We start from the raw sequence: 15,684 nt of genomic DNA, 5'->3' as shown, positions 1-15,684 counted from the left end.
GCAGCCAGTAACACATTTGCTGTGAGAGCGAACAGTGTTCCAGCAATGCAGAGGAGTGAGGAGGTCCCTTTAGCTGTTGCAACGATTCTCCCCTTCTCTGCCGGCAACACAACATCGGCTCATTACACCAGTTGAAGAATATAGACACGGACACATGGGGAGGAAGGGAAAAATGAAAAATGTCAACCAATGCCGTAGAACACTGATCTCAAGAGGGCTGGATCACTCCCACTGGTTTTTCTGCCTATCGTTGTGCACTGCATGTGGGGTGGAACGCAGCGGGGGAAGATGCTTACACTGTCGCTGGCTATTGTGTGGACAGGGGGGGCTCCCTCAGAGTGGATGATATGCATTCAACAGACATTTCCACCTGCGGATGGAGGTCTCTGCTTTGTGCTTTTCAGAAACGGATTCTCTCAGAAGAAATGCTGAGACTCTGAGGTGCAACTTGTTATATAATGGACCAAAGTGCCTTCCTTCCATTTTTTCTTTGCATTTGATTGAGAAGCTTTACCTGCATGTTAGCAGACTTCCAGTATATAACAAGTTGAATCTTTTACATCCAAGTCAGATGTTACTTGCTGGTGTCTTTATAGGACATTTTCTGATTTAGGCTTATAGTAATGGCTCGGAACCCCCAGTCTATCATGGGGAATACCCTGCTGCCGAATGTAAGCCAAGACAAAAGGTGTTTGTCGAGGATATACCAACAGTGGCCATGAAAAAAATCCAGACCAAAGAAAAAATCAGGCAAGTGCAATTTCAATTCATCTTTGTCAATCATAAATCTTACATTTTCATTGTATGTGGAGCTGACAAGACTGTGAGATATTTCCTTTTGAATGTTGACAGAAGCGTTTTGTTAACGCTACTACTCAACAACTGGCCACACAATGTTTTCTCAGCAGACAGTGTCAGATGCAATGAAGATGATTAAAGGAGATGAAGCTGCTCTGTAGAACCTTTGTGAGAAAGGGAAACTAGATTAGACCAGTGTTGTTGTGGAATATAGTGGCTGTGGCCAATGGAAAGTAGAATTAGGACTTTGATTAGAAATCACGAGGCTCGAGGAACCGCCACGCTGTAGCTTTGAACTAACTTAAAAGAAGACTTTCAGAGTTGCACTAAAAGGTTGAAACACTGATGTTTCTCAGACTAATGTTGCACATGGAAGGGGGAAAAATTTCTCTTACCACAGTTATTTGCTCCCTTAATGTCACATAATACTTTTTTTTGAAGTTATTTATGGTACTCTAGACATTTTCTAACCCTTATACGAGTGTGAATCTTAAATGAGCAGGATTGAACTGCTCAAAAGGATAACTGAACGACAAAACCTGTTATTGTCCCCTCTTCAAAAATGTCACAATAACAAACAGGGCAAAACTAAAGACACTGAGGATGCACTCAACAAAATCACTAAATCGCACTTTGGAAGCTGCAACTTGAGGTTTGTGGTTTTCTCAGAGACTGCAGAGTGACTCTTTCCTGGGAATATAGTGGGATATTTACAGCAATACTCCATGCAATCACCTATAATGCACCACTGCCATCACACCCCTGAAAAGCCAAACTAATTAAGGTGTGTGTGATGTCTTATTTGTCTTATTTGCGGCTTCTTCCAAACCTGGCTTACTACTCAAGGTGTTTTTTTTAACACTTTCATGTAGCATGTACAGTACCACCCAAATACTAGCCTTTGCAATATTATAATGACCAACCTTGCAAGGGTAATGCAGCTACCATATATATCTTACTTTTTGTCTTGAAAGCTTTTGATCAATTGGGTGTAGCAAAAAACTCTTATTTTTAATAATTATGATAAATATATAGCAAAAGAAAACACTTTCCATTTTTCATTCCATGTTTTGTCTCAATGCTTTTGTGTGTTTTCATTCTTTGTCTCCTTTTTCCATATTGCCTTTCCTCTTTAGTCAGTTTTCCCACAAAGCTATACTTGCCTTCATAATACCAGGCTCTTTTTAGAATGTATTATCTTCTAAATCAAGAAAGATTAAAGACAGGCAGGGGTTTATCATGGTTAACAGGACTCTTACCGGTTACTTTAAACACTTGGTTACCCAGATTACCAGCCTGTCACATGGCTACAATATCAGCAGTTTAATCAATAGACATGTTTTTAATAGTCATTTTATTTGAGATTTGGTCTACATCTGCTAATGCTTATGAATGCTCTGGGGAAACGGTTGTACATTTTATAAACATTATGTAAAACTATCTTAGACTCATAGTGGCATTTAGGACATGCTCATAAATAAAACATCTGCATTTCTAACTGCTTTATTGGATGATTATGTGGTATTGTGGGAAGGGGATTGCACTGCAAACATCTAAAAGAGTTTTTGTTTGAAATCTGCAATGGAGTTATATGCTATAAATATTTCATGAAGTGTGCAATGCAACTTGTTATGAATGTAGATTTTATAGCCATGAGTAACATCATGAGCTTGACACATACAGTATGCATTATGTAAACCATTTAGAGTTCACAAGTTGTTGTTTTTGTTTTTTTAGCAGTTTGAAACTTTAGTGTCTGCTGTTAAACATGTGGTAGATTTTGTTTTGACACTGAATTAATATCAGCATTGCCACATTGTACTATTGTGTTCTTTTACTGCAAGGGAACAACAGATAGCCTCTGTAATTCCACCTACTGTGAAGCAAACACCTCATGAGAGCTGCTGGGATGCCAGTGACTCAATAGTGCTTTCTATTTTGAGTTCTACCAGTGACTGAATTTTCACGCAGTCTGAGAAAAACAATCACATCTTTGATATACAGCTGGAACAAATTTTTAGGTTTAAAAAGGATCAAAAGAACAAGAAGTTGATTTTTTCTGAAAATAATGAAACTTCTGTATTTATTTTGCTGATGATGATCAGATAATTATGAATTATAAAGACTCAGCAACAATTCAACTGCAGCTAATTTAGTACATTAGCTTAGTTGTGCTAATGAGACCCTGAGGGTGACAACTTCTCAAGTCAAATATAATAGTACAGACAGAAAAAGAAGAAAAAATAAACGTTTAGTCGATGAAAGTTCACAACTGGGATTCTGTTGTAAATAAATTACCAACACCAGAATTCACTGTCTCACTGCTGCCTGCAGTTGTACCACCTTCAACATGCACTGGGAATCTTCATTTGCCTTCCACCAAACAGTCAGCAGAATAGGATAAAGTAGTCCATTGGTTCCTATAGTATGGAGCTGCCACTATGGAAACATTGTTTTCCACTGGTGTCTGATGTGACCAGTGTCACTGATTGTTTTTGCACTTTTATTCCAAGCATTCATTTTATTTGTACTATTTTTACTAAACAATAGTGTTCTTGAAACATTGCTCCAGTTAAAACCTAATTCTAATTCAGTGAAAACCTTTTTTTAGTTTTAAAAAAATATACATATTTGTTTATTTTTTCAGATTCCGAAACAACAGAGGATGAAGGCGGAGACCAATTTGAGACCAAAGAAGATGTTGGGGATGTTGAGGACCAGGCTGTGCATACAGGTATCCACCATGTTTACAATTTGCAGTTTCCAGTTTTTCCTGTAGACAATTTTAGATTTATTATAGGTGGATATATTATTTCTGTTTTGCTTATTTCCTCATTTCACTGCAGTATTGAGACCTTTATAGACAAATTATGTTTATGAAATGTGTCAAAGGAAGCGTTTACTTCATGATTAATCTTTTAGCCGCTTAGGTCCAGAGGAATGAGCTGTAGATGTAAGACTTTACGGACCAATGTTAGCATTTATTTGGAGTGGTATTTGTGTGTACGTGGTGAATGTAAGCTTAACATTTGCTAAGCTTTTAGACCTAATTTGGAAATACCTGGCTCTTCAGCTGCTAATTGCTCCTTGTTTGGCATATAGTCACTAGATTTGTCTGTCTTTTTGTTAATGGGTAAGTAGTGTGCAGTCAGTTAAAGCTTTTTTGGTGAAAACCGCTGCCTGCTTTGGCTGGACACAATATTGATGAGAGCAGAGTTTGCAGGCAGGAAAACCAAAACAACAGGCTGAGAGATGCTAAAATTCACTGTAGAGCTGGCGGGAACTGCAGAGTTGGATAATACATTCTCTGTGGGTTTGTCACTACAAGAGTCAAGTCATTTGATCCATTGTTTATATTAAAATATTGATTTGCCCTGCAAATACCTGATTCCTTACATGTACAATTTGTCCTGTCTCCACTTTACATGAGATGCAGTGATGGACAAATGTGCAGAAGATGATAGTAGAACACAAGGACATGAGGATCACTCAAACACAACCAGGCAAGAAAGAAACATGCAGATTTTCTTTTTAAAAAAGACCTCAGTGTGCTCATTGTATTATTGGACTCAAATTCTCTACTAAAATACAATACCCAGCAGAATTAGTAACAACCTACTGACTCCAACAGATTTTGCTTCAAATTTCAGGAGTCAGTCAGAGGATTTTTCAAGAGATTTTCCGCCACAAGTCCTCCCACCCCCATCCCCAAGACTCATCAAATGCCCCTCCACCTCTCCAATGCCAAGTCGCTCTGGTTCAACGACACCTCTCAGCTTTCGAAAGAAAATTGTTGTGCCAACTGAATACCAAGACACAGTGCCTGGGGAGTTTGAAGAAAAGGTTAAGCAACCAAAATCTGTCTCCCAAAGTAACACCCAGGACTCCCGCCCACAGACTCCACTGAGTGAGTACTCCCGCAAAGAATTTACTCTCAGACCATCTCCAAAGCTTACCAGGGCAAGCTCAAAGGTTTTTGAGAAGGTCCGTGGCTTAGAAGAGCGGAGACGAAGCCTTGATATTTCAGAAGGTTCCATCTCGGGAAGATCCTGGGCAGGGTTCAATCTTGCTGGATCTGTTGATTCAGATGATGGAGGAAGCCGGTTGGGCATCTCTAGAGAAAGTTCAAGGGAAGATCTTAGGGAGGCTCTGAAAGAGGATGCTGCTGAGCGGAGATCTATGTTTAGACAACGAGCTGCTTCACTGGAGGAGAAACCTCGCTACTCTCAAAAAGTTCAGGACATTGAGAACAAGTTCACCGAGGAGCTCCAACGCATTAAGAAACTTGTTGGAAAACCTCATATGAAGAAATCGTTTTCAACTGAACAGCTAACCCTGAAGGGCAAGCAGCGCCAGCCTTTCAGGAAAATTGAACCTATTCCTCCCCAAGTCCTCCAAAAGCTTCAGGAAAGGGAACGTACCCAGTGGTCAAAGGAACAGAGAGAAAAGGATTCAAGGCAGCAACCAATGCAGCAACAACAGCAAACACAGCCAGAACAGCATAAATCCCATCCCCAAAAGACAGCAAGCGCTGGTACAACAACTGTAACAGTCAGTAGATTTGGAGAGGTTGCAGGCACACCAGAGTCAATGCAGTTATCTGACCTACCAGGACAACGATCAGTGAGAGAATTAAGTAGAGTCAGTCCTGTTACAGAAATCATTCAGAGATCATCATCACCAGCATTATATCATCAACAAAGGGAAGAGTCGCCAAGCGGGAATATTGCTGAGATGACGTTACGCAAGGTTGAACGAAGGCCACCAAGTCCACTTGTACAAAGAGTATCTCGAATGCAGGAATCCCCGCACATCCAAGAATCTCTTGTGCAAACATCACAAAAGGATGAAACTTCAGGGAGAAAGACACCAATAGAAGTAGTATTAAGAAAAATTGAAAACAGACCTGAAAGTCCACTGGTAAAAAAAAGGGCAGTCATTGTACAAGATCTTCCTCCTCAACATCCTCCTAAACCCCCAAGGATGTCACCAGTCACTCCAGTGGAGGAGAAAATGGAAATGGAGCTCTCCAAACCAACATCTAAGATAAAAGTCCCTACCATTATTATTGAAGATGAAAAAATGGAAGTAGATGTTCCTCAGAAAACAAGTGACCCTCAGCCAATTCCGACTAGTACCAAAGAGGGACAACAGCAGAAGACCAAAGGAAAAAACCGTCGCCCTCGACCCATGTCTCCAGAGTTAGGTTAGATTTGTTGTGTTTCTCTCATTAAGCTTGCTGTAGTAGTGTGAAGCTCTAGTCTGCTTGTTTTTCATGTTTAATCAATCAAATATTGGACATCTTTCCTTACTAGGTGGGGTTCACAGGAAAAAAATACTTCAGGCTTGTCTTTTGTTAAACTTTGCAGATTCTTCAGATGATTCTTATGTGTCGGCTGGAGAAGACCCAATGGAGGCCCCTGTATTTGAGTTTCCCCTCCAGGACACTGTTGTATCTGCTGGTGCAGATGTGCTACTAAAGTGCATCATCGCTGGAACCCCCATTCCTGAAGGTAACATATTGCACTTTGTATTTTAAAAACAGGAACATCTTATGTAATTGATATGCAAGTGGATTTATTTGTCTTTTTTTTCTTCTCTGTTCAAGTTACCTGGACAAAAGAAAACACTAACGTCATCGGCTTTGCAAATTACACAGTCAAAGTGGAGGGTGAACGACACAGTATGCTCATCAAATCAGCTAAAATAAATGATGGTGGAAAATACTGTGTAACTGCTGTTAATCAGATGGGAAAAGCCTCCAGCAGTGCCACCCTTATTGTTAAAGCAGGTAAGTCAGCCCATTTAACTTGGATTAAGTCAGCTATACTGAAAATTGTTATTGTAGTCTGTCAAATATGCAGCATAACTCTTATTAGTGTCCCATAGATTAATGAAAGAATACCCTATATATTCAAAAACAAGCCAACATAATAATCATCTTTAAAAAAAACCACAAACATCTTCTGGTTTATTTCCACAATAGCATTGTGTTTCAGCTGGTTTCTCTCCAGCTCCCTTGTTGCTATCTCTCTGAACAAAATGTGTGTGCCATATATTCCAGCTGAACAACCTCACTTATAGTTACCATAGCAACTCAGAGGCAAAACTGAACCTATAAATTGCCCACTGAGGCTCAGTGGCTCCACTCACTGTGAATCCACTATTGTTTGGATATCACATTTTGACATCTCAGATGCTAATGATTTTTTAAGGGGTTGCTTCTTTTTTTTTTAACACATGAACTTCTTGAACTCCCATGTTCTCATTGTCCCGTGCTCTCAGTAACAAAATATAAGGTTTACAGATACAAAGTAAAATGTTCACATAGGACTTACTCATAAAAAGCACTGTATCGAACTGGAAGTTAAAATATAGTGTAATCTTGCTGCTTTTATAGAGCCTGTACAGGAGCCTAAAGGAAACCTGGGTGTGCCCATGGATATCAGCAGCCCTATTACATCTGATGAGGAGTATCTCAGTCCCCTGGAGGAGGGCATGGATTTTGGAGGGCCAGAGCCAAGGCGAACTATTGACACACGATTCAGGAAACCCCCTGCATTCCTGGTGAGACTCTACAGAGCTCAATAGATAAAGCCACCAAATTTCCTTTCCGACTTGTAGTATGACATTAGTCTTTTTAGCCTTGACACTTACTCAACTGCATCTTTGACTGGTCGGTTGCAAAATGCTGCATGAAAATGTGCTATGTACAGGATGTCCTTGATTGATCGATATTAATTTTCCTGTATGAACATGTTATCTGTTGCGTGGTCATCCCATCAGCACATCTGTAAAATAAAACTTACAGGTAAAAATACATCTCTCAACCTCTAACTTGCATTACATTTCAAACAGGTAACAATGAGTGATCAAGCTGTCATTGAAGGACAGGAAGTCACCATGTCTGTCCGAATAAGTGGACAACCCAAACCCATGCTCTATTGGTAGGTCCTCTCACTTCATCAACTCATTGCTTGTGAGGGACATGGAAAAGACTTTCCTAAAATCACAATCCATGAGCAAGCTTACTCGACTCCACTGTTTGTTCTTGTGCATGCTGCTTTAATGCATCTGTTAAGGGAGGTGGAAACTTAATGTTTACTGAGCCTAACAATCCCCAGGCTGACACAAACGGTCTTAATAGGGAAAAGGGAAGAATAACATGCTTTCCCTTTTTACCATGGAGCTGCTCAGTGCCCAGAAACACAAATGTCTGGCTGAACTAATGAGCTCTTAGACAACAATCTGGAATTTGCATGCAGTGCTGAAGCCGTTCAAAAGAGAGAAAGAAGTCTGCACTTCCTCTTATGTTCCACCAGCCAGTGGTGTTTTACTGCAGAGAGTGAGGACAGCTTCACATGATGAGGCTGACTGATATTCTATATTCTTACTGTCAACGAATCCCACAGGAAGGCCAAACCCTGATATACAGTAGCTTATTGCTGTGGCACACGTTGCTATTGAGAAACTATTGGAATACCTCTGAGCAGTAAAAAGCGATAGCCTTAATAGGGAATATGGAAAGCACCGAGAGATGAGCCATCATGTTGTTTTTGTGTTTTCATGGGATTTGTTTGACAATAAGTTTGACAGCAAGAAAAATATAGACTACTGCAAGTCTTATCCTTTAATGCGGGAGACAAGAATAGGCTGAATCACTCCGGCAGGTTCTGTTATTGGAGTTAGTCATGAGTCTCAAGAGACAAAAGCAGAAAAGAAAGTGCTAAACATAACATTGGCAGCCCTGGACAATCTACCCCACCTCCCCCACCCCCTCCATACCAGCCAGAAGAGAGAGCTTTCAGTTGAAAGAGTGTATGTGCTTGGTCATCCCTCATTACATAAATTCATTTTGAAAAGCTCTGAGTGGTGTATGAGTGATTTGTGTCTTGTTTCAAAACATAGCAACAATTGTTCCCTTCGTTCTGCTCCTTTGTAGGCTGAGGGACAGAGTCACAGTAAAAACAGGCCCACGTCATATTGTACGTGAGACAGAAGATGGCACTTTTGAAATGACGATCAAGTCGGCAGTGAGGTCAGACTCTGGCATTTACACCTGTAAGATCATTAATGAATACGGAACAAAGCAGTGCGAAGGAAAGATGGAGGTAAAAGGTATGTTGTTTTTAAGAATCGGCTTGTCTGTTTGCTCAGTTTGACTTTGACCTGACACAAGTTAACTTGTTAGACAACCGTAACTCCAAGTTTCAATGTGACCTGTAGCTAGTTCACAACACCACCGTTCAGGTATCGCCTAACAACACTCTTCAGAAAATGTCCTTTATTTACACCCAGCTCCACCAGTTGAGCCAGGACTAGCTGTCATCCGCCCGGTCAAGGACATCACAGCCAAGGCTGGGGAGACGGTTTTGTTTGAGTGTCACGTCATTGGACCGAAAGACACCGATGTGGACTGGCTCGCAGATGGGAAACTGATCCAGCCGGCATTGCTCAACTGTAAGATGCACTTTGATGGGAGAAAGTGTCGACTGCTGCTCAACTCAGTACATGAGGATGACAGTGGGACATACATGTGCAAGCTCAGCACAGCCAAAGGTAGCTCTCAAGAATAAATATGACAAAATGTGAGATGTGCAATTATAAAGGACTTTATTCACTGTTTTCTTCTGTGACTGTAATTTAATTTGAACTCTTCAGAGGAAGTGACCTCATGTGGCAAACTCAAAGTCATCCCCTCCACTGAACCGCTCTTCACTCGCAAGTTGGATGTGCTGGAAGTGATTGAAGGGCGTAACGCTCGATTCGACTGCAAAGTCAGTGGGACACCATCTCCTAAGGTCACATGGAGTCACTTCGGTAGGGTGGTACTTTATTAGATGTGTGAAAACAGTCCCCCTTTCAGATAAATCACCTAGAGTTTAGAGTTTCACAAAAATTTTACAAACAAGAAAAATAACATCTATGCCTTTGTGAAATTACCAAACTGTTTTGTTTTTTTTACCTCTTTCTTTCTCTTCAGACCATCCACTCACAGAAAGTGAGGACATTCGTATTCTTCAGGAGGGCGGCCGCCACTCTCTCATCATTTCTCACGTGACCAACGATGATGAGGGTTTCTACACTGTCATAGCCCGTAACAGTCATGGCGAGGCAGAGAGCTCCGCTGAACTTTACATACAAGAGCCACGGCCAGCCATCTCCTCACAGATGTAAGTGCAGATGTTCTTTCTTGGATGTCGGCCTGTAGACTCCTGTGTGTTTCACTGGGTTGCAAAAGCCACTAAAGCTTGCAATTTTGTCCATATTTACTTATCTGCTCTTAGGGCTAAACTAGAGAAGATGCCGTCCATCCCAGAGGAGCCAGAGGTCCCAGAGAATGAGGTGGAACGTTTCACCATGCCCGACTTCATCAAACCCCTTTATGACCTGGATGTGATCGAGGGAAAGGAGGCTGTGCTCAAATGCAAAGTGGCTGGTTTGCCGTACCCCACCATCGTCTGGTTCCACAATGGCAAAAGGATTGAGAGCACAGAGGACAGGAAGATGACACAGTGTAAGTGTTTCAAAATGAACTAAGATTCACCAGATATTCAGGCCTGTCAAAGCTATCACTTTCAAGTTTCATTTTTAGGGCAGATTTGCCTATTTGTCAGTGCAATCACATTTAATACAGTAGGCTTGTTGAAAGATGTTAACAGACTACCATACCATATTGTCTCACCGTCCCTCCTCTGCTTCCGTCTGCAGTTCGTGACGTCCACAGCCTGGTCATCCGCTCTGTGTGCCATGCCCACGGTGGCGTCTACAAGAGTGTCATCTCTAACAAAGTAGGCAAGGCCACCTGCTACGCTCATCTCTATGTCACAGGTAATTTTCACTTTTTTTTGCGATGTACCTCAATAAATAAAAAAAAAACAAGCTCATTGATAAAATAACTGTGATCAATAACACATGCAGTTATAGGTCAATGCATTATGTGACGCAGGCTTGAGAAAAGGCAGATCAGAAACATTTATGGACCTCTGATTCCATTGTTATCACTTTCAGATATCCTCCCTGACCCTCCTGATGGGACTCCAGTGATTGAATCCATCACTGGTAAAACCATCACCTTAAGCTGGAAGAAACCAAGGAGGCTGGACCCTTCGATTGGTATGCAAGAATGATCATCAGATATGTTTTATTCACCAGAATAAATGAGTAAATTACATATTTTGTTAAAATACTGCTGACAATTACACAAACACATTAGACAGATTGCCTTCTAACACACACAAAAGATATGAATGTGTTTATTACAGAGTAAAATGACAATGAAATACAACAATTCAGAAATGCTGTACTATAACTCTAGACAAAATTATAGAAACAAAAGGAATCTCAGTTTGAGCTCACAATTGTTTTGTAATTTTTGAAGATTTTGAAGTCCAACATTTTGATGGAGCACTGTGGATCAAAAACTTTTTTTCTTGTAGATCCCAGCTCCGTGATGTATGCCATTCAGCAACAAGCCCTGGGCTCCATCCAGTGGATCATCATAGCTTCTGGCCTGAAGGAGACCACTTACACCATCACCACCCTCTCCAAAGCAGTGCGCTACGCTTTCAGGGTCCTCACCATCACCTCCAAGGCTTTCAGCAAGCCCTCGACCGCCACCGACCCGGTGCAGCTCCTGGACCGAGGTACATTCAGCTTTTTAGAGCATCTGTTCATCCATCAGTGTATGTAGTGTAAGGTTTTTTTTTTTTAATATTATCTGTGTGCACTTTGATTTTCTTCAAGGTCCCTATCTTCAGGAGGCTCCAGTGATTATTGATAAGCCAGAAATTGTATATGTGATGGAAAACCAGTCAGTCACCATCACTGTTACTCTCAATCATGTCAACGCTGCAGTTCTCTGGAAGAGGTACCTTTGTCTCTGTTGTCAAGTTTCTATTAATGTCTCTTCTCTCTTGTCTCTTTATTTTACTCAACAAAGTATAATGAATCAAAAAGAAAAAAAACCCATTGCATGAATAACCTTCACTTGCATTTTCTTGTGGTACTTTTTCCAGCGTACACAGTATTTTTGTCATTATTCAAATTTTAATTTTATTTTAATCTCACCAAAAAAACTGTAATAACCTCCAGCTAGTATTCTATAACACTGCAGTTGGATTTGTAGTTGTAACACTCATGCCGTTATCACACAATTATTTAATTTGTGTGTTATTTGATGGAAAAGTCACCACCTTGTGGACCCAGGGTATTATAGGTGGATGGTCAGAGTGTAGGACTGACAGGCATAAATAAAGTATGACAGTGTGTACAGGCAGTGTGATATCAAACATTCCAGTGCACTGACAAAAGTCTATTATTGTGTGCTGACTTACACTCAAGCAACAGCCACTCATCCACCACAACAGTGCAGTGAAAGCCTGCTGCTATCCTGCCTATAACATGTTAAACATATGAATCCTGGTTTACAATGCAAACCTTTTTCTACAGGAGGGGATTGGTCCTGGCCAGCAAGCTAGGCCTGTATGAGATGACAATGCCAGATGATGACCAGCACACGCTGAAGCTGCTGAAAGTGAAGAGTGCTGACGTCGGAGAGATGTTGTTTGTGGCCTCCAATAAGTATGGCAGCGACAGCTGCACCTTCAGCGTTGAGATGTCAGGTAGGCAGTAGATCCATCCATCTGTCCGTCCATCCATCCATCCATCCATCCATCCAAATGTAATGTAACTTGGTACTGTGCCTTTATATTTCTGTCCACAGCTCCACCAACATTTGAAACTATCATGGAGGACTTGGATGTTTGTGCTGGAGAGACCCCTCGCTTTGCTGTGGTTGTGGAGGGCAAACCTATTCCTGACATCCTCTGGTTCAAGGTTTTTTATCCATCTCACATGTTTATTCCAGTGAAACAGTAGGATTTTTAGTCTTGATACTTTTCCTCTGAGTGCAGCAGTACGTAAGGAATGCAATAGGCTGAATTTACCAAAAACAAATATTGAGTATTTTGTAATAAATCCTTAAAGAACTATTGGTGAAACCTACATTTTTCTTTCAGAATGATATCCTGCTGTCCGAGGGCAGTCATTACACATTTGTGTATGATGATAACGAATGTTCCCTGGTGGTCCTAAACGCTTGTACAGAAGACTCTGGGGTGTACACCTGCACTGCCAGGAACTTAGCAGGATCTGTGTCTTGTAAAGCTGAACTCACCATTCATCAAGGTAAGAGGTCAATCAGTCAGATTGCACAGCTGACAAACATGAATCAGCACCCAGTCTCCAATGTAGTTATTTGGAGTCGTTTGGCTAATTTATTTAATCAATCAATACTTTCCCATTACCGTAGCTAAAAGTAAAGCGGATCCTGTGGATGATGAGGAGACTATTCTAAGGAAGATGCGCAGACTGACAGACTACTATGACATCCATAAGGAAATTGGAAGGTAAGCCATTTGTTAGGGCCACAAAATCACATAATTTTGTGCTATGTGGTGCTAGAGAAGCACTGTCTACACAGGAACCAATTTTTATCAAATTGCCAAAATGAGGCTTCCTCATGTCTTCATGTCTTAATCTTGCTATTTTTGACAGATTTTTTTTCTCTCATAGAGATAAGATTATATATTTTTTTTTCTCCAGAGGTGCATTTTCCTATGTGAAACGTGTGATGCAGAAGGTAGGAAAAATGGAGTATGCTGCGAAGTTTATGTCCACACGGGCCAAGAGGAAGGCTTCTGCTCTGAGAGAGATGAAGCTGCTTTCCAAGCTCGACCACGAGAGAGTCCTTTACTTTCATGATGCCTTTGAGAAAAAGAATGCAGTCATCATCATCACTGAAATGTATCCTTATCATATTATTACTGTTGCATTATATATGCATTGTGTCGTCCTAAAAATAAAAAAAAATGTATGCATATATATATATTCTGTGAATGTATTACAAACATGAGCTGTATGATGTACAATGTATCTAAAGTCCCAGAGAGACTAGACCTTAATTATTCTTTAAAGGTGTCACGAAGAGCTGCTGGACAGATTTATAAGGAAATCTACAGTAATGGAGTCTGATGTAAGTCCTATGCTTTGTGACTGCTCTGCAAATCTTGCACTCAACATTTCAATATCTGTGTATTGACAGATTTGTGTTTTGGCACCACCAGGTACGGTCATGTATTAGACAACTGCTCGAGGGGTTGGACTACCTTCATCATTTAAACATCATACACCTGGATATCAAGGTAGATGCTCGCAAAGACTAACTCTCTTTCATTATCTTTGTTTTTTTTGAAAATAAAGTTTGTATTAAAAATGAATTTCTAAAAAAAGAAAGAATTAAAGAAAGATTAAGAAAATGATCACGGAAAATTTACCCTGATGGCAGAAGATGATATAATATTTTTTTTTTTTTCTGTCTTTAGCCTGATAACATCCTCATGGCAGATCCCCATGGTGATCAGATCCGAATCTGTGACTTTGGCAACACCGTGGTGATCACGCCTGATGAGGCGCAGTACTGCAAATATGGCACACCGGAATTTGTTGCACCAGAAATTGTCAATCAGACTCCGGTGTCAAAAGCAACAGACATCTGGTAGAGCATCTCTTGAACTTACAACAAAATTTTTTGTTTGTTTTTTCGTTTGTTTTGTCTAAACACATCACCTTTTTCTAACTCTCCTCTTTTTTTGTCCAGGCCAGTTGGAGTTATTACATATCTGTGGTGAGTAAACTTATTATTATCATTATTATCATTATTTATTTTTTCTTCATTATTAAATGTATTTCAAAATGCAGAATATCAGTTTCAGTTTTTGATAACTTTACCTGTTCCAGACTACCTGTGGGTTTGTCATTAAATGTAAGTATTTGCTTCTGTTTTTAAGTCTGACAGGAGTTTCTCCATTTGCTGGAGAGAATGACCGAAGCTCTGTGCTGAACATCAGGAACTATAATGTCGCCTTTGAGGAGAGCATGTTTGCTGACCTTTGCCGGGAGGCTAAAGGGTTCATCATAAAACTGCTAGTAGCAGACAGGCTGTGAGTAACGCTGCTGGATCTCTATTTTTCAATATCTGTTTTATGTTAAACTCTTGTACAAAATTCATAATTTACAATTGCAGCAAGCCATTCAGGAAATGCTTTAAGTATACTGACTAACACATGAGCTGATTGCGTGAAGCATGCAATTTGTCTGTTCAATATGTTTCATTCCTTATTCTTCTGTTATCGATTATACATTTTAAATAATATATATATATATAATGTGTCAAATTTCCAAAGCTATTTCAACTATTCTGTCAGTCATAACTTTCACTACACTACATTTTCCTCTCCTCCATTTTATAACTACACATAGAAAATGTCCTTTATCAAATGAAAAAAAAAGTCACTTGTGTGAATGATTTTATTTCAGTACTAGATGCTTATCAAATTCATACCTGGTGTATATATGGCATTGTTCTCTGGTCTCTGTCTGCAACTTTAATGAGGTCTTCATCTGATGCTTTTCATTTAAGATACCCAAGATATCAAAGTTTATTCATCTAGCTAATGAAACATATGTGCACAAACCTGAAAGACTGAAATATGCCATAATTTTCCTTTAGGAGACCTGATACTCAGGAATGTCTCCGACACCCTTGGTTCAAGGTAAGACAAGGCCAGGGGCACTTCATGCTACAATGTTGATCATCCACAACCTCTTTCTACAGTAATTTGAACTTGACAAAACTGATCAACATCCCATTCCTAATTTCTTTTTATTTAATGTCTATTTATTTTACAGATACTTAGCAAGGGAAAGGCCATTAGTACAGAGGCCCTGAAGAAGTTTGTATCTCGCAGAAAATGGCAGGTGAGGGATGTTTAATTTCCTATTCTGTTTTTTTATTTTGCATTACGCTCAGAATGCCTAGAAATA

At 40.1% G+C, this 15,684-nt stretch overlaps 1 protein-coding gene across 2 annotated transcripts in view; it reads left to right on the top strand.

Moving 5' to 3' along the window:
* The window catches only part of spegb (striated muscle enriched protein kinase b), a 35,225-nt gene that overhangs the window by 6,703 nt on the left and 12,838 nt on the right, over positions 1-15,684 (top strand). For both annotated transcript variants that reach the window (XM_087178447.1, XM_023423106.1), the window contains exons 2-29: positions 3,446-3,532; positions 4,235-4,301; positions 4,449-6,004; positions 6,168-6,311; positions 6,407-6,589; positions 7,199-7,365; positions 7,657-7,745; positions 8,741-8,916; positions 9,097-9,357; positions 9,460-9,618; positions 9,782-9,971; positions 10,086-10,315; positions 10,510-10,629; positions 10,810-10,914; positions 11,238-11,444; positions 11,545-11,668; positions 12,250-12,422; positions 12,524-12,636; positions 12,819-12,987; positions 13,112-13,208; positions 13,405-13,605; positions 13,777-13,834; positions 13,926-14,003; positions 14,184-14,356; positions 14,459-14,485; positions 14,649-14,801; positions 15,371-15,413; positions 15,550-15,618. In XM_087178447.1, the coding sequence (XP_087034573.1) occupies positions 3,446-3,532; positions 4,235-4,301; positions 4,449-6,004; positions 6,168-6,311; positions 6,407-6,589; positions 7,199-7,365; positions 7,657-7,745; positions 8,741-8,916; positions 9,097-9,357; positions 9,460-9,618; positions 9,782-9,971; positions 10,086-10,315; positions 10,510-10,629; positions 10,810-10,914; positions 11,238-11,444; positions 11,545-11,668; positions 12,250-12,422; positions 12,524-12,636; positions 12,819-12,987; positions 13,112-13,208; positions 13,405-13,605; positions 13,777-13,834; positions 13,926-14,003; positions 14,184-14,356; positions 14,459-14,485; positions 14,649-14,801; positions 15,371-15,413; positions 15,550-15,618 (5,219 nt within the window). The remainder of the gene's footprint in view (positions 1-3,445; positions 3,533-4,234; positions 4,302-4,448; positions 6,005-6,167; positions 6,312-6,406; positions 6,590-7,198; positions 7,366-7,656; positions 7,746-8,740; positions 8,917-9,096; positions 9,358-9,459; positions 9,619-9,781; positions 9,972-10,085; positions 10,316-10,509; positions 10,630-10,809; positions 10,915-11,237; positions 11,445-11,544; positions 11,669-12,249; positions 12,423-12,523; positions 12,637-12,818; positions 12,988-13,111; positions 13,209-13,404; positions 13,606-13,776; positions 13,835-13,925; positions 14,004-14,183; positions 14,357-14,458; positions 14,486-14,648; positions 14,802-15,370; positions 15,414-15,549; positions 15,619-15,684) is intronic.

This window comes from Seriola lalandi, unplaced genomic scaffold, assembly GCF_002814215.2.
Source record: "Seriola lalandi dorsalis isolate HSWRI2012SDOR001 ecotype SW California unplaced genomic scaffold, Sedor1 jcf7180002054689, whole genome shotgun sequence".
In the NCBI taxonomy this organism is placed as follows: Eukaryota; Metazoa; Chordata; class Actinopteri; order Carangiformes; family Carangidae; genus Seriola; species Seriola lalandi.
Note: the sequence above shows the minus strand (reverse complement) of the source record. Positions and strands in the feature narration are given on the sequence as shown.